At 47.6% G+C, this 19,018-nt stretch overlaps 1 protein-coding gene across 2 annotated transcripts in view; it reads right to left on the reverse strand.

Moving 5' to 3' along the window:
- RELT (RELT TNF receptor) overlaps positions 1 to 19,018 on the reverse strand; it is a 108,603-nt gene that overhangs the window by 52,462 nt on the left and 37,123 nt on the right. For both annotated transcript variants that reach the window (XM_040340053.1, XM_040340052.1), the window contains exon 2: positions 6,666 to 6,756. In XM_040340053.1, the coding sequence (XP_040195987.1) occupies positions 6,666 to 6,710 (45 nt within the window). In that variant the 5' untranslated portion in view covers positions 6,711 to 6,756. The remainder of the gene's footprint in view (positions 1 to 6,665; positions 6,757 to 19,018) is intronic.

Here is a 19,018-nt window from a genome sequence, read left to right on the forward strand (position 1 = left end):
ATAGCACTTGCCCTGGGCCCAATCTTTGTAGGGGGCCCCACGCTACCCGTGAATTAGGGCCCTGATGGACGGCTTTGCAGAGTGCAGTAGTGCACAGAGGACACAAGAGGCTGTATTCCCGATCTAGCTAGCAGTGAGGGGGCGGGGTCGGGAGCTCCACTGATGCAATGACCCCGCCCCATGTAGCCTGTATGCAGAGCAGCAGTAATAAGAGCAGTGATCAGAGTGGGCACGTCAGTGGAGATCCTGACCCCGCCCCCTCTATACTGGTTGGGGAATACAGAGGTCCAGGGGCCGGGAGCTCCACTGATGCACCCACTCTGATCACTGGCTCTCACTACAGCCGCTCTGTTCCGAGTGGAGCTCCCAGCCACGCCCCCTCTCTGCTGGCTAGCACGGGAATACAGCCTCCTATGTCCTCTGCAAAGTCTGTCATCGGGGGCCCCAATTCACAGAATCACAGGTAATCTCGTGCAGCATGTCCGCAGTCTCTGGTAATCTCGTGCAGCATGTCCGCAGTCTCTGGTAATCTCGTGCAGCATGTCCGCAGTCTCTGGTAATCTCGTGCAGCATGTCCGCAGTCTCTGGTAATCTCGTGCAGCATGTCCGCAGTCTCTGGTAATCTCGTGCAGCATGTCCGCAGTCTCTGGTAATCTCGTGCAGCATGTCCGCAGTCTCTGGTAATCTCGTGCAGCATGTCCGCAGTCTCTGGTAATCTCGTGCAGCATGTCCGCAGTCTCTGGTAATCTCGTGCAGCATGTCCGCAGTCTCTGGTAATCTCGTGCAGCATGTCCGCAGTCTCTGGTAATCTCGTGCAGCATGTCCGCAGTCCTAACTTGCTAAATTATTTGGGAATTGCTCAGTGAGTGGCAATGATGTGCACTAACCTATAGCAACCAATCGGCAAGCAGAAATTATGTGTTGTAACCTCTAGCAACCAGCCAGTGAGCGGTAAGGATAGGCTGTAACCTCTGGCAAACAATTGCAATTGCTGCGTGATTGGCTGCAGTAAACTGATTTTGAGTCTGCTATTTTTTTGTATGCTCAGGGCGTCTCCATTCTGAGACATATTAGCCTTTTTTAGCAATTACAGAGCAAAATCAGGTAAAACATGTGCAACAACATCTGCTAAAGTTCTTGCATTTTTTTTATTTTAGCTGACCAAAGCAATTTCTTAGCTCTAGTCTGATGTTCCAACACGAGCTTCATGAACACCAACCTGCCAATTCAATCCCCATCTGTGTATTACAGATCTGCCGGCACGCAGGAGGCAATGTCACAAGAGAACTCCCTGTCCTAGATCACGGTGGCCCAGCTCAGTGGAAAAATATACACTGTAGATTCAGCGATTCCTCTGTGCTGTAAAGAAATATATATATAAAAAAAAAAAATAAAAAAAAAAAGACATTGGAGGGGGAGAGGAGGAGAGAGCAGAGTCTCAATCACAGCGCGTCACCTGCACCTGACTGCAGTGCAGACTCAAGGACACGATTCTCTTTCACGCTGTGCGTCCGTCTGTCAGAGGCGGCTGCAGCGACGTCATCATTCCCTGCACATCATCCATTAGCATCACCGCCGCTGCAGCTATACCAGCTCATTGATTTCCAATTATAATCCAAGGGGCAAAGTTCTCACAAATTATACAGAGGAGAAATATCGCATGCAGGAAAAATGCTGCATTGTGTCGTAATGCACAGCAACCAATCTGATGTCATTCTTGTAGAGCATTAAAAAAAAAAAAAAAAAAAAAGTACAATCTAAATCGGATTACATTTTTAACCACTTCAAAACTGGGCACTTTCTTCCCAGACCAATTTTCAGCTTTCAGCAATCTTGCATTTTCAATGAGAATTGCGCGGTCATGCAACGCAGCACCCAAATTACATTTTTATAATTTTGTTCACGCAAATAAGAGCTTTCTTTTGGTGGTATTTATTCTGTGCAATATAAGCGGGGGGGGGGGGGACCTCTGTCATGGGCACATCACTGCCTGCATTTTATGAATGGGCTGTAAATTACAAGTGGTGGTGCAGGGTGGAGAGTGATATGGGGACTGTTGTAAACCATTCTGAAAAATCAAAGCTTCTCCTCCATATGCAAACACGTGAATGTTTGCCATTTTAAAATGGGCAGAGGGAGAGAAATACATGTGTTTTTCGTAACTTTAGCACTCATAATAATAGGCCTGCTCAATGCACATCAAGCTAGGACAAAAAATAAATAAAAAACACAACACACCCGAACTAATCATCAGATTAGCTGCATTAAATTTATGATTGAAGACATGTGGAACTGGCTGAGATTTCAACCATCTATGGGCAGGCTGACAACCAGCGATTACGGTCAGTGGCTATAGCCACTAGCAACAATCGCTGTGTTCCCCTTGCTCCCCGCTGAAAGCACAAAAATCAAATAAAAAGAAAATCTATCTATCTGTATTTATCTATCTATCTATCTATCTATCTATCAAAAAAATCAAATAAAAAAGAAAATATATAATGCCACTGAACTTTCCGCTATAAAAAGGGTTTGCCGTGGAAGGATTTAAAACGGAATCACTCCTTTTCTCGTAAGTAAAGTTTTGCAATATTTTTATGTTTACACATCACAGCAGAGCAGGAATCAGTAAAGACAACCTAAAGTCCCAGCTACCTATTTACTAAACACTCACATGGCACATGTCCAGAGGACGTTCCCTGAGCCCTTGACTTGAATACATTGAATGTTGCATGGAGAATGATAGTTGAGGGAGATCAAACAGTCCTAGAGATAGACTCCTTATAATACATACAAATGTTGGCCACACACCAGTAGAATTTGGCACGGACCTTTTTGTACACGTGTGCCAATTTCTAATGGTCACTGGAGGTCAAATCATCAATCGTTTTCAACCAAAGTGATGAGAAAATTAGGAGTGGGATGGAAATGTTAACTGGAAAATGCGGTCTTTGCGGAAGAAAAAAAATTAAACACATTGTAATGTGCAGTCCAGGTACAAAAGATATCGGTTTACTTCCAATCAAATAGCAGATCTGGGCAAAATTGAGGACTTTCGAACAAAATTGGTTGACTCAATGGTAGAAAGATGGAAACAATTCTTTATAATGTCTATACCAGTGATGGCGATCCTTGGCACCCCGGATGTTTTGGAACTACATTTCCCATGATGCTCATGCACTCTGCAGTGTAGTGGAGCATCATGGGAAATGCATTTCCAAATCATCAAGGTTCACCATCACTGGTCTATACAAAGTAAATTCAACTGGTGTATGGCCAGCTTTAGTGCACCTGTGCCCAGACTATGGATGTTAAATTATTTATTTATTTTTTTCTTCAATACCTTTAACCACTTAAGCCCCGGACCAATATGCTGCTAAATGCCCAAAGGCGTTTTTACAATTCGGCACTGCGTCGCTTTAACAGACAATTGCGCGGTCGTGCGACGTGGCTCCCAAACAAAATTTACGTCCTTTTTTCCCCACAAATAGAGCTTTCTTTTGGTGGTATTTGATCACCTATGCGGTTTTTATTTTTTGCGCTATAAACAAAAATAGAGCGACAATTTTGAAAGAAAATGCAATATTTTTTACTTTTTGCTGTAATAAATATCCCCCAAAAACATACACACACACACACACACACACACACACACAAAAAATTCCTCAGTTTAGGCCGATACGTATTCTTCTACATCTTTTTGGTAAAAAAAAAAAAAAAAAAAATCGCAATAAGCGTTTATCGATTGGTTTGTGCAAAATGTATAGCATTTACAAAATAGGGGATAGTTTTATTCGTTTTTTTTTTTTTACTACTAATGGCGGCGATCAGCGATTTTTTTCATGACTGCGGCATTATGGCGGACACTTCGGACAATTTTGACACATTTTTGGGACCATTGTCATTTTCACAGCAAAAAATGCATTTAAATTGCATTGTTTATTGTGAAAATGACAGTTGCAGTTTGGGAGTTAACCACAGGGGGCGCTGTAGGAGTTAGGGTTCACCTAGTGTGCGTTTACAACTGTAGGGGGGTGTGGCTGTAGGACTGACGTCATCGATCGAGTCTCCCTATAAAAAGGGATCACTCGATCGATGCAGCCGCCACAGTGAAGCACGGGGAAGCCGTGTTTACATACGGCTCTCCCCGGTCTTCAGCTCCGGGGAGCGATCGCCACGGAGCGGCTATAAACGAATAGCCGCGCCGTCGTCCCGGATCGCTCCCCGCGGGAATCCGACCGCCACATGTAGTGGGGGGGGTCACGATCGGACCCCCGACCCACGGAAAGGCAAGGACGTACATGTACGCCCATTTGCCTGTACGTGCCATTCTGTGGATGAACATATACATGCGGTGGTCGGGAAGTGGTTAAAACCAAGCCATTCCCAAATTCTCTAGTTTCTTGTAGCTTAAAACTACAGGATTTTAAATCCCTGTGGCTTTCGCTCATCTTCTCCAGCGCTGACAGGACAGGCTACGCAGGTTCCAATTGGACGGTGCCGCCCATGTGATGATGCCGACCAATTAGAATGCCTCCTATACGTACCTTTACGAGGTATGTGGATTAAGCCGCAGGGATTTCTGATCCCCAGACAGGTAAAGCATCTTTATGATGCGTCAGAGCGGGTGATCACCGAACTTCAGGTCAGCAGGACCGGGGAGGATGGGGAGAGGTGTAATGCTCGCCGTACACTATACGAAAAATCGTTCTAACCCATTTTTCGAAAAACAAACACTCCGTAGTGAGAGAAAACACTAGTGCCATCATGTAATTATAATAATAATAATAATAATAATAATAATAATAATGACTGATAAATCATTTAATGGACATAAATTAATATTTTGTTTGTTTTTTCACATATACCTAGTGCAAACAGTTTGGACGGGAAACGCATTGAAGCGGTTGTATACCCCACTTTGTAATTTTTACCAACAGGTAAGCCTATAAAAGCGTACCTGTACGTAAAATTAATATTTTCTAAACATGTACGGTTTAGGCGATATTCACCTTGCATGCAGCCGCTGATGTCAGGGGCGCATGTGCTCTGAAGGTCCGCAGATGCTGTTCCAAAAATCAGAGCTCCTTGCCGGAACAGAGGACTCCCACGCATGACATCATCACGGGTCCAGCCACTCACAGCGCTGGAGCTGCAAACCCGGACAAGAAGCTGAGGGAACAGGTCAGCTCCCTCAGCAGTGACCGGGAGGCGGTACGGGGGCTTTGTTCCAAGGTACACATTTCATCGTTCCAAGGTAAGCATACTCATAATGAGCTAGCATAAGGATTAGCACTTATGTTACCACTCTAATAGGCTGTGACAGTGGTCACATGATCGGGAGCCTGTCCCAGCTACCTTTTGTTAGTGGGGACCAAGAGCCATCTTCCACAGGTCGGTCTCTGTGCCAGGAACGCTCAGTGAGCATGCTTTCAGCAGAGACAGCTGCCCAATGACACATGTCTGGCACACGTGTTACACGGGTGGTAACAGATTAATTCTGAAAAGATCAACATAGTATTTAAAGCGGTTGTATACCCGCATTTGTTTTTTTGTTTTTTTACACCTGAAACGTAAAAGTCATAATGCAGTGCATACTAGCTCATTATGAAATACTTACCTTAAAACGAGATGTAGGGAACTTACCTGGTCCACGCCGAGCGAGAGGTCATCTTGCTCCGGCGTGTCTTCCGGGTATCGCCGCTCCAGTGCTGTGATTGGCTGGAGCGGCGATGAGAGATATCATTTCGGCAAGGGCCTGCGGTGGCCGGCCCTTTAGCCGAGGATCCCCCCTGCGCATGCGCCGCTGCAATCAGCGGCGCATTGCGAGGGGAATATCTCCTAAACCGTACAGGTTTAGGAGATATTCTTTTACCTACAGGTAAGCCTATAATAAGGCTTACCTGTAGGTATAAAGTCAAAAAGTGGGGTTTACAACCACTTTAAACATGACTGTATACCTTTTGAAGACCTACTTTTTTTTCCTGGGTGAGCACAGCTGTCCTGCATTGTGTGAACCCTTATTAGTACCGCAACAGTAGTTGGACTTGAGGATTTCCATTAGAGAAACACTGGGACTGTTGTGGATTAATGTAGCAAGGGTCATCTCCTTTATGTATTGGATAAATTAGATTTGCTATCAATATGCCCAAAAATATTAAAGGGGTTAGTTTACTAAAACTGGAGTGAGCAAAATCTGGTGCAGCTTTGTATAGAAACCAATCAGCTTCCAGGGTTATTTTTTGTCAAATCTTAAAAGTGCAACACACGCATGCCCACCCTCGCCTTCTTCTAAACCATGCCAAGTCAAATGCCCTCAACATGGTGTTTGGATTCAGCATCCGAACTTAGGCAAGTAGGTAAAAATCTGGTCTCAGTCATCATATACCATCATTGTACCACCATCTGAGCTGCCCAGACATTCAGTTGGGGCAAACGATCCTTCCGTTCGACCACAAGTGTGAATGACCAAGCTGGACACAGGATCATTAGGACATGGTGGAAGGTGTCCAATAATGCAATAATATTTTACCAGCTACTTCTTAGCCAGGGCAATTCCAGCCTTGGGAAGATGGCCATAACAACGGAGGAAGTGTTCAATGCCTATTCGAAGGATGCATAGACACCCCACTATAGTGATGTACCGGGTAAGAAACTAGTCTACTCACCAGTAACAAGCAAGAGGCCAACGCTTGGCAAGTGTTCCTCATCATGACGACTTGTAGGAGAGGGTTTTCTTTTTTTTTTACCAGAAATTATCTGTAAAAAGAAGAAGACAACCAATGTTAAATGGAATCCAACATAACCGTATCCATATAAAAAAAAAAATATATATATTATATTTTATATAATAAGAATATATAGACCAGCAGGAGGCCCGGATCCATTCCAGTTTTGGCATGGCTTCATAGCCTCTTGGATGGATCCAAACAAAAAAAAAAGGCATAGCTCCTTAGCCCCAAAGGGTCTATCTAGCAGGGCTTCCTTATCACTTCTCCACGCGTCCTACACCTTAGACACTGTTGAAAAAAACAGAGGTACTTCCCGGATGGGAGGAGCTATATGGAGGGGAACTGACTCCGATTGGTTTTGCCAGTGTCCAATCACCTCTGGTGAGCATATAACCCATTATGTAAAGACCTATAGCTGGATTAAGGTAGCTGTGCCTAACGTTAGGCAGGCGTAGCGTATCTCATATACGCTACGCCGCCGTAAGTTAGAGAGGCAAGTGCTGTATTCACAAAGCACTTGCGTCCTAAGTTACGGCGGCGTAGCGTAAATGTGCCGGCGTAAGCGCGCCTAATTCAAATTGTGAAGAGGTGGGCGTGTTTTATGTAAATAAAGCATGACCCCACGTAAATGAAGTTTTGAACGAACGGCGCATGTGCCGTCCGTGGACGTATCCCAGTGTGCATGCTCCAAATTACGCCACAAAGACTCATTGGTTTCGACGTGAACGTAAATTACGCCCAGCCCCATTCACGGACGACTTACGCAAACGACGTAAACATTTAAAAATTTGACGTGGGTCCAACGTCCATACATAACATTGGCTGCCCCATCTTTTTGGTGGATTATCTTTAGGCCTGAAAACGCCTTACGTAAATGGCGTATCTTTACTGCGACGAGCAAGCGTATGTTCGGGAATAGGCGCATCTCGCTGATTTACGCATTCTAGGCGTAAATCAGCGTACATGCCCCTAGCGGCCGGCGTAAATAGACAGCTAAGATACGACGGCGCCGGCGGTCGTATCTTAGCTACATTTAAGTGCATCTCAATTTAAGAATACACTTAAATATACGACGGCGCAGATTCGGAGTTACGACCTGTACGTGAATCTGGCTACTAGTCTCTGTGTCCCGTGGTGTACGATAAAGAAATGGGGATGTTTAGCTCTCATGGTAGATGCATTTGTAAAGCGAGTCCACGTCAAGCGGGAACAAAAGTGAAGGGGTTGGCAGCCCAAATTTTATTAAATGAAATTAAAGCAAAGTTCAAAACGCAGGCTACATTACAGAAGCTTTGCTGCGGTTGGCATTAGTATTCCTAACCACAAGCTGTCTTGGTTACAGCACCTTACAGGGCTGCTCCTGGCCCTCCTGACAGGGTTTTGCTTGCTCTTTCAGACTTCCTCCAGCCCCCCTGGAGCCGCTAGCTGCCTCAGCCCCCAGACCCTCCGCCTCCCAGACCTGCATAGTGGTCAGATTTCCCCAGTCCTTTGGGCCAGAAGTCCCCCTTACAAGGGATGCAGTCTCTGACAGGAACAATCAGATTTCCTGACGTGTCTCCAAATGACAGCAACTGCCCTGATTTACCCTCAGATCTGGCTTATAATGATCCTGCAGGCATCTAGCAAAGGTCTGACACAGGACTGAACACTCGATTCCATACTCTTTGGAACCGTCAAGCTCCAGGCCGCGATCCTGAACTACCAAACTAAAGCAGGCCATACACGGTCGAATTTTGAACAAATTTTCCGATGACACCACCATTAATTTTCAAAATTCGGCCGACCAAACCTTCATGTTCCCGGAGAGAAACGAATATTCCCGGCAATATTCTTTTCTTGCACATGCGCATTTTTTTCTATTACATTTCTCGCACGATTCTCCCATCATTGATCAGAAAATCTTTTTTTTCCCCCCAAAAACTTCCGACATGACGGATTCCTCAAATTTGTTTGCCGCATGAAAATTGGCTGTTGCTGCAGCCCACTAACGGTGCGAAATACATACGAAAATTCTTTGATAAGAAAATTCTTTCGGAATTCGAACCATGTATGGCCGCCTTGATAGAACACTTAAGACGCAAACCACCTTCTGGAACTTCGCAAAGTGGATGTTTGAGAGGCCGGTGTCATCTCTATACCAATTTACTCAACTAGAACTGCGGCAAGGTCTCCCACAGTCCTACCCCTGCTATGCAGTATGGTTGGATGGTGCAAAAAATAAATAAAAAAATTTAGGTCCTGCAATACAAAATTGCTTTGCATTCATTGAGAAAAGGCTGAAGGGCGCCCGTGTCTAGTTGTTCACAAAACAGCAGGGTAGCCGTGTCACAAAGAACCCAGAAACCAATGGAGATCTTTGTACTAGCAGTGACTACTACAGTGGATTCCAGCTTCTAGAGGGATCCCACAGATATTGTATATACATCGTTTCAAACTGGATCAATGTAATCAGTGGCGGCTGGTGCTCAAAATTTTTGGGGGGGCGCAAATGAAAAAAACCAAAACACAATTGCAGCCTTACTGTGACCATCAAATGCAGCCACTGTGCCATGCCATCAATTGCCGCCACTGTGCCCATCAATTGCCGCCACTGTGCCCATCAATTGCCGCCACTGTGCCCATCAATTGCCGCCACTGTGCCCATCAATTGCCGCCACTGTGCCCATCAATTGCCGCCACTGTGCCCATCAATTGCCGCCACTGTGCCCATCAATTGCCGCCACCGTGCCCATCAATTGCCGCCACCGTGCCCAGTAAAATGCTGCCGCTGTGACCTGTAAAATGCCCCCCCCCCCCCCCGGCACTTACCTTTTTGGGGTCAGCCGTGCTTCTACCGTCTCTCGATGTCCCTCGTCCCGCTTCAGCCAATCAGGTTACCGATTACCAGAATCAGATTACCCGATTGGCTGAGACGCCTGTCAATCTTATCCAAGGAACGCACCGCCGGTACGTCCCGAGGATAAGCATTCAGGAAGCCGACTACAGCCTCAGGGCTGTACTCTGAAAGCCTATCAGAGCCGCTGGCTCTGATAGGCACTTCCACACAGCCAACCAGCTGCCGTTATTCAGCTGGCTGTCGCTCAACATCCGGCCAGCTGAATAGTGGGCGGCAGCGGCGAAAATATATAGATTCATACAATGCATGAATCTATATATTTTAGTGGCTGTGCAAGAGCCAGAGGGGGCGGCGCTCTCTATGGACGAACTGCTCCTGAATGTAATCATGCAAAAAATACATATTCGGAATTCTTCGTAAAATATGGGGCATGCATCTTCCCAGAGTCAGCTTTAAAAGCCTTCTGTTGGGACCTCAGAAAAAAGTAAGGAGAACACAGAGAGCAATAAAAACCCAACAACATCAGAAACTCCTTCCTACTCTGAAAAAATAAAAATATGGTTGGGTTTTCAATTGTAAGTATTGCCATAGATAGCCAGACATTTACCGTATTTATCGGCGTATATCGCGCACTTTTTCGCCCTGAAAATCAGGGCAAAATCGTGGGTGCGCGATATACGCCGATACCCGTTTTCCTGCGCCGACATATACAGAGCGCAGTACACTCGCAGTACACTCGGGTATAGTCGGCCAGTCTCTGCTTCTTCCGCGGTCACGTCCTGGACGTACAGGACGTGAGCGCGACAGTTGCCGAGCCTGCCCGAGTGTACTGCGCTCGGTATATGCTGGCGCAGTATTCAAAACTCGACGCAGAAGGACGCCGGACCCGCCGAAGAGGACACCGGACACGCCGCAGAAGGACACCGGACACGCCGCAGAAGGACACCGGACACGCCGCAGAAGGACACCGGACACGCCGCAGAAGGACACCGGACACGCCGCAGAAGGACACCGGACACGCCGCAGAAGGACACCGGACACGCCGCAGAAGGACACCGGACACGCCGCAGAAGGACACCGGACACGCCGCAGAAGGACACCGGACACGCCGCAGAAGGACACCGGACACGCCGCAGAAGGACACCGGACACGCCGCAGATGGACACCCGAAGCCGCAGAAGGACGCCGGACCCGCCGAAGAGGACACCCGAAGCTGCAGAAGGACGCCGGACCCGACGAGGCCGCCGCGCAAGACACCAAAACTGTAAGTACAAAAATAAACTTTTTTTCCCCACAGGATTGAGGGTCACTTTGGGGGTGCGCGGTATACGCGGGAGCGGGTTATACCACGATAAATACGGTAATTGACAGGACATTAGATCTGCCCGAGTGCCCGTAGTTTTGAGACCAGAGGCTGTTAAAAAAAAAAAAACATGACATCGGGACAGGAAAAGAATGTTCACATACATTGAAGACATCCATCCATGTAATCCGCAGAAGCTATTCAGTATACAGGAAAAGCTACGTAGACAATAAGCACCTCTGCAGATCACACAAGCTGCCTATTACTCTTAAGGGCCTTACTTAAAATCTAGGTGTGTACGGATGCCCCAATCACAAAATCTGCACCACACTGCTACACAGGAAACATTTTCTAACATCTACCACAAACTTTTACTTCAATATGAAGCATCCAACAAGCTGCAATGCAGCAGAGAGACACCATTCTTGAACAAAGGCCAGATGGTTCCTGTCAGACATGTTCTGTCATGAGGCATGGAATGACACGCTTTCTCCCATACGGAAGTGACAGATTTATATCAGTAGTATTGCTCCAGTGATGACAAACCTCAGTGGGAGGTCTCTGTCGGTATCATACTGCGGTCGGCAGTTTCATTACACTCATCAGAAGCGCTCACGGTTCTCGCGGTCCTCTTTACTCATGACTGCTCCCGGGTCACAATGTGGACGGCTCACGACTCTGACATTCAGCCGTCTATATATAAAAAGGCTCCTTGCGTGATCTAATTAGAATTCTATTACGAGATATTGCATACACACTGAACAAGTATAACAAACGGGGAGGTTGATTTACTAAAAGGCAAAAGTACTGCAGTTGCTCTAGCGCGGAGGGGAAGTTCCAAAACGAGGGGAAGTTCTGACAATTGCGATCATCCAATCACATGCAAGAAATTTTTTTTTTATTTTTTTTTTTAAACATTTTTCTTGAATGTGATTGAGTATTCTTTGCAAAGTGAAGCTTTAGCTTATTTTATTTGTGTATGGGGGACTCACCCCCACGACAAAAGCTTGGCTCAAGGGATGACTTTCAATAGATCGCAGTGAGGTAGCTGCTCCGCTACGCACGAAACCCTGACCCAGGATCACGTCGTCTACGAGCGATTTAGCACCGGGTTCCCAACGAACATGCGATGCGCTCCAGGAGAGAGGCGGTCCGTAGCTTCTGTCCTGAGGCTATGCGCCGCCCCCCACCCCGGCGAAGGAGTGGTAGGGGCCGGCTATCCCTGGCACTGCGGTATCATCACCTTTAGGCTGCATTCACAGGCGTACAAAATCGCAGCGTTTTGTCCCGCGAATTGCGGCGAGAAAACTCTGCGATTGTGAATGCAGCCTCACCCCCTCTATGGAGATGGTTCACATCTCCTATGCCGAACGCTGAAAGCCGCCTGAAAAACAGGTCCGGGACTTTTTTTCAGGCGGCAGGCGTTCGGCGTGGAGATGTGAACCATCTCCATAGGGGCAATGTGTTTTCATCCCTCCAGCGTCTCGGGGCTGCTGCGGCGTCACACTGCAGGCGACAAAACGCCTAGGTGTGAATGGGGGCTTAGGAGGGATTCTGACTTGGAGGCGTTCAGTCATAATCCCACAGATGGTAGCTTCGCCCCATTGGCTCCTCAGCCAAGCACATACACCAAATGTCAAGCTTTACCTTATTTACCAAGCTCTGGATCAAGTGCACAGCATATTTGCCTTTACTAAAATCAACCCCAATGTGAGAAACTGCTACCACCGCCTAGATCCCAATTCTTAAAGTGGTAGTAAAGTCTTTCATGTAGACGCTGAATATCTTCTAAACCGTTTAGGACAGAGATAGGCAATTAGCAGACCTCCAGCTGTTGCAGAACTACAAGTCCCATGAGGCAAAGCAAGTCTGACAGCCACAAGCATGACACCCAGAGGCAGAGGCATGATGGGACGTGTAGTTTTGCAACAGCTGGAGGTCCGCTAATTGCATATACCTGGTTGAGGAGATATTCAGAGTGCATGCAGCCGGTGAGGTTACCGGCTCCCGCGCTCTGAGGCTGCATTCACACCTGAGCGTAGCGTTTTTGCGGCGTTTTTTACCGCGAAAAACCGCTGTGGTTTTTTTTACAGGTCTAGGGTCACCAATGTAAAACGCCTAAACGCCCAAATTCGAGCGACAAAAAAGGGTCCAGAACTTGTTTGGGCTTCAGGCGTTTTGTAGTGGAGATGTGAACCATCTCCATAGAGAATAATGTATTTTTTTCCCCCTCTAGCGTTTTGGGACGTCGCGCTTCAGGCGACAAAACGCTCAGGTGTGAATGCAGCCTTAAGGTCTGGCATAGTTTCGGACCTTCAGCGTCCGTTGCATAAATGGAGGCTCCCGCACACATGCGCAGGAGTGACGTTTTCACGCCCCCGGCCACCCATGTAGCCAGAGGATGCAAACCCGAAAGGAAGACTGGGGAAAGAGGTCAGACCTCAGCGGTGACAGCACTGCGCTAGAGGGCTTCATCTTAAGGCAAGCCTCTCATAATGTGCCAATAGCACATTATGACATTGCCTTGTAGGGGACCCCCCCCTCCCTCAATTAACTGCGGTTTACTACCACTTTAAAGTAAAGCTAAGGAAATTAAAATTAAACATTTGTTAGTTTTAAGGGGGGGGGGGGGCATGAGTTCTTACATTTAACAGACAGGGTTGCTTTAAAGTGAATTGAACAGCAATTTTCAGAGCTGTCTGAATGTGTGGTGTATTTTTTTTTTATCCCTTTTCTTTAATGGCAATAATGGAGGTCTTCTCTAACACGCCAATAGATCTAACCGTCCGCTGGGAGCCGCACATACGTTCGACCTACAGTTTCTAAATTAAGCAGTCAGCGGCGAGCTAAATATAGAAAAGAACGGCAAGGAATTTCTGCTATGTCATCACCTGAAAGACAGAGCGCAGGAATGAGCCGCCACCGAGTCATCTGTACAGTGCAGTGGATGTTATTGCCTACTGTATGAGAGGGACAGGGTGTGCCAACGATAGTGCCCATACAGCGACGACACTGCTACTTCCTACTTAATGGGGACATGTGGGGGGAGGGGGGATAGAAAGCGCCAGCTATACAGCAAGGACACTGCCACTTCCTACTCAATGGGGACATGTGGGGGGGGAATAGAAAGCGCCAGCTATACAGCAAGGACACTGCCACTTCCTACTTAATGGGGACATGGGGGGGGGGGGGGGGGGGAGTAGGAAGTGCCACCTATACAGCAACGACACTGCTACTTCCTACTCAATGGGGACATGTGGGGGGGGAATAGAAAGCGCCAGCTATACAGCAAGGACACTGCCACTTCCTACTCAATGGGGACATGAGGGGGGGGGGGGGTAGAAAGTGCCAGCTATACAGCAACGACACTGCCACTTCCTACTCAATGGGGACATGGGGGGGGGGGGGAATAGAAAGCGCCAGCTATACAGCAAGGACACTGCCACTTCCTACTTAATGGGGACATGAGGGGAGGGGGGGGGATAGAAAGCGCCAGCTATACAGCAAGGACACTGCCACTTCCTACTTAATGGGGACATGGGGGGGGGGGGGGGGGGGAGTAGGAAGTGCCACCTATACAGCAACGACACTGCCACTTCCTACTCAATGGGGACATGGGGGGGGGGGGGAATAGAAAGCGCCAGCTATACAGCAAGGACACTGCCACTTCCTACTCAATGGGGACATGGGGGGGGGAATGGAAAGTGCCAGCTATACAGCAAGGACACTGCCACTTCCTACTCAATGGGGACATGAGGGGGGGGGGGAATAGAAAGCGCCAGCTATACAGCAAGGACACTGCCACTTCCTACTCAATGGGGACATGAGGGGGGGGGATAGAAAGTGCCAGCTATACAGCAACGACACTGCCACTTCCTACTCAATGGGGACATGAGGGGGGGGATAGAAAGTGCCAGCTATACAGCAAGGACACTGCCACTTCCTACTCAATGGGGACATGGGGGGGGGAATGGAAAGTGCCAGCTATACAGCAAGGACACTGCCACTTCCTACTCAATGGGGACATGAGGGGGGGGGGGGGGGTAGAAAGTGCCAGCTATACAGCAACGACACTGCCACTTCCTACTCAATGGGGACATGAGGGGGGGGGGGTAGAAAGTGCCAGCTATACAGCAACGACACTGCCACTTCCTACTCAATGGGGACATGAGGGGGGGGGGGGAATAGAAAGCGCCAGCTATACAGCAAGGACACTGCCACTTCCTACTCAATGGGGACATGAGGGGGGGGGGATAGGAAAGTGCCAGCTATACAGCAACGACACTGCCACTTCCTACTCAATGGGGACATGAGGGGGGGGATAGAAAGTGCCAGCTATACAGCAAGGACACTGCCACTTCCTACTCAATGGGGACATAAGGGGGGGGGGGTAGAAAGCGCCAGCTATACAGCAAGGACACTGCCACTTCCTACTCAATGGGGACAGGAGGGGGTGGGAGAGTCTGGAGGAGGACTAGGAGGGCTGGAAGTCTCCAGCAGCTGCAGGAGAGGTGCGAGGGCCACATGAAATGGCCTGGAGGGCCGGATTCAGCCCGTGGGCCTTGTGTTTGACACCAGTGTCCTACTGCATCAGGATGACAGGATGGGAAGCCTTGCGGCAGTATAGTCATCATAGCCATCACTGGAGATAGGGAAAAACAAACGCACAACTATTCTGAAGGTTATCCACAGGATGTTTTGCTGACATTACATCCTCCTTTCAGACAGGAATGAAACAGGAACCACTTCCGAGAGCCGTGGCTTAAAGTGGGTCTGTGTTCCTTTTTATGTTATTGGCGTGTACATCTAGGAAAAAAGTACAGAACCCCCCATCCCCCGGACTCTCTACCAATGGACGATCCCCTCAGCATTCTCATGCCGCGTACACAAGACCGTTTTTCATGAGGAGAAAAATGCCATTTTTTTAATTGGTCGTTAAAAAAGGTCGTGTGTAGGCTCCAGAGCATTTTTCGCAACGAGAAAAACCTCCATTAAAAAATTTAGAACCTGCTCTATTTTTTGTTGTCGTTTTTCATGTCGTGAAAATTGGTCGTGTGTACGCCTTCAACGGGGGGGGGGGAAATGCGCATTCTCAGAAGCAAGTTAGAGACGGGGAAATGAGCATAATCAGCCCAAAGGGTGGCGCCATTAGTCACCGCGCTTTGCTCGAGCATTTTTTTTCCACAAATGTGTTTTTGCAAGGCAGGCTTGAGAGGAATCGCGTCAAGAAAAACGTTGTTCCCCCCCCCATGACATGAATAACGGTCGTGTGTACGTAGCACAACATCCAATGCAGGATCAGGCAAGAAAACCGGTTTTACCCAGTCCAAGAGACCTAAACAAAGCAGTTATCTTTTTTCAGCAAGCGTTCAGATTTAAATTAGGGGGGGGGGGGGGGAGGTGCTGTAGTCTCCACCTAAAAATAAATAATATTTCTTCATCCTTGAACTCCACCCTGTGACTTTGCAGCAGACTGATGGCATCACCTCAGCCTTGGCAAACACGAGGAAGCATTTCCCACAGTGTTTACGACTTTGAAGCAAGTCACAGTCACAAGGTGGGGAGGTGGCAGCAGGGGCTGATCTGCGTGGCCCCCTCAGGTGAGGCCTTCATCCTTCTGAGGAGAAAAGTAGAGTAAATCATTGCCAGAGGGGAGTATGGTGAACTCAGAGAGGGGCAATACCCAAGTGTATTACACCAACATGGTCCAGATGGCACCCCCCCCCCCCCCTTTTTTTTTTATTCGCAGCGGCCCCACCGCTTCTCAACTTGCGACACTCCCTCCGCTACTCAATTTGCGGCGGCAGGCCCCCCCCCCCCCACCCCCAGGTTCTCTGCTCCAGGGGGCCCATGCCTGAAGCTGTGTAAGGGGCCCCAAAATCCCTGCAAACACGGGGAGAAGAACCGTGTATAAACACGGCTTCCCCGTGCTTCACTGTGGAGGCTGCATCGATCGAGTCATCCCTTTTATAGGGGGACACAATCGATGACGTCACACCCCCTACAGTTGTAAACACACTTCAGGGAACACATAACCCCATCAGCACCCCCCTTGTGGTTAACTCCCAAACTGCAACTGTCATTTTCACAATAAACAATGCATTTTAAATGCATTTTTTTTTTGCTGTGAAAATGCCAATGGTCCCAAAAATGTGTCCGCCATAATGTCGGTCACGGAATTTTTATTTATTTTTTTATAAAAATGCAATAAGTAGGGAGCTGCGGTGGCTCAACGCGATTGGCACTGCGCTGATAAGCCATTCACCTCTGCAGCTAGGGGTTCGGCCCGGCTCCCGGTGGGTGTGCTATGCGAGGTAAGCCAGCGCTTAGTACGCCCACCCCCCTCCCACAAAAACCACCACACTTACACGCACTCAAAATTGGGTTAACATGCACGCACTTTGACCACGCGGTCTCTAAAAAGAGAGGCGAAGGACTAACGGGGCTGGTTGAGCGGGCAAATCCTCACTCCCTTATAGGGAGTCCCTCTGCCCCGTTGGGCTTCAAAGCGGAGCAGGTAGGGCGGGCTGTGTGGGAGGACCCCCTCACACACCCGCCATTGCCACCCGGGGCATGGAGAAAGATGGCAGATTGCCTCTGGGGGAGGCCTGCCTACTGCCAACTCCTGCAGTCCGGCTCCTCTCTCGAGTACACGCACAAAATACACTTAGAAAAAAAAAAGAAAAAAAAAAAATGCAATAAAACTATCCCCCATTTTGTAAACGTTATAAATGTTGCGCAAACCAACCGATAAACGCTTATTGCGATTTTTTACCAAAAATAGGTAGAATACGTATCGGCCTAAACTGAGTAAAAAAAAAATATTTTTTTATATATATTTTTGGGGGATATTTATTGTAGCAAAAAGTAAAAAATATTGCATTTTTTTCAAAATTGACGCTCTATTTTTGGTTATAGCGCAAAAAAAAAAAAAAAAAAAAAACGCAGGAGGTGATCAAATACCACCAAAAGAAAGCTCCATTTGTGGGGAAAAAAAGGACGCCAATTTTGTTTGGGAGCCACGTCGCACGACCGCGCAATTGTCTGTTAAAGCGACGCAGTGCCGAATCGCAAAAAAGGGGCAAGGTCCTTTAGCTGCATTTTGGTCCGGGTCTTAAGTGGTTAAATACAACATCCCGCTGCTGCATCCAGGGAGCGATGGACGAGGATGTAGAGCGCCGGACCGGATGTCAACTTCCCATATCCATGGCATACGATGAGGTCACATCATCACTAATTATAGACAACAGTATGATTGCTAAAACTCAGGATGTGTCTACATGTTGGATATCCTGGATGACCGCCATGCTGGAAGTGATCGTCGCACTTCACTTCAACGCCTGGAATCTGGAGAAGGGACAATATTGTCCAAATACAAGAGTTCTGTACACTACACTAAAAAACAAACAAAAAAAAAGTCTTGGCCTTACACACACACAAAACTTTAATGGCGTCCCAGTCTTAGGCTCGATTCACACCTATGCATGTTGCTTTTGAGCGTTTTTGCAGTGCTTGCTGCATTTTTTGACGTGCGTTTTTACCGCAATTTGCGTTTTTTTTTAGCCATCAATTAAAATTGTTTTACATTTCCTTTAAACAACCAGCTATAAACAGGTTAAAAAAAAAACGCAAATCACGGCAAACACGCGGCACTTGCGTTTTGGATGCGGGTCCATTGAATCCCATTACATGCAAAACGCTGCTTTTTGCGGGGAAAAAAAGTCCGACCTTTTACAAAAATGCAGAGGCACAAAAAAGAGATTTTTAATACAGCTTACCTGTAAAATCTTTTTCTTGGAGTACATCACGGGACACAGAGCGGCATTCATTACTATATGGGTTATATGGAGTACCTTCAGGTGTAGACACTGGCAATCTTCAAACAGGAAATGCCCCTCCCTATATAACCCCCTCCCATAGGAGGAGTACCTCAGTTTTGTAGCAAGCAGTATGCCTCCCAAAATGGTCCTCAAAAGAGGGGTGGGAGCTCTGTGTCCCGTGATGTACTCCAAGAAAAAGATTTTACAGGTAAGCTGTATTAAAAATCTCTTTTTCTTTATCGTTACATCACGGGACACAGAGCGGCATTCATTACTATATGGGATGTCCCAAAGCAATGCTTACAATGAGGGGAGGGAGAACATCTCCAAG

The sequence above is a fragment of the Rana temporaria genome, chromosome 2, assembly GCF_905171775.1.
Source record: "Rana temporaria chromosome 2, aRanTem1.1, whole genome shotgun sequence".
In the NCBI taxonomy this organism is placed as follows: Eukaryota; Metazoa; Chordata; class Amphibia; order Anura; family Ranidae; genus Rana; species Rana temporaria.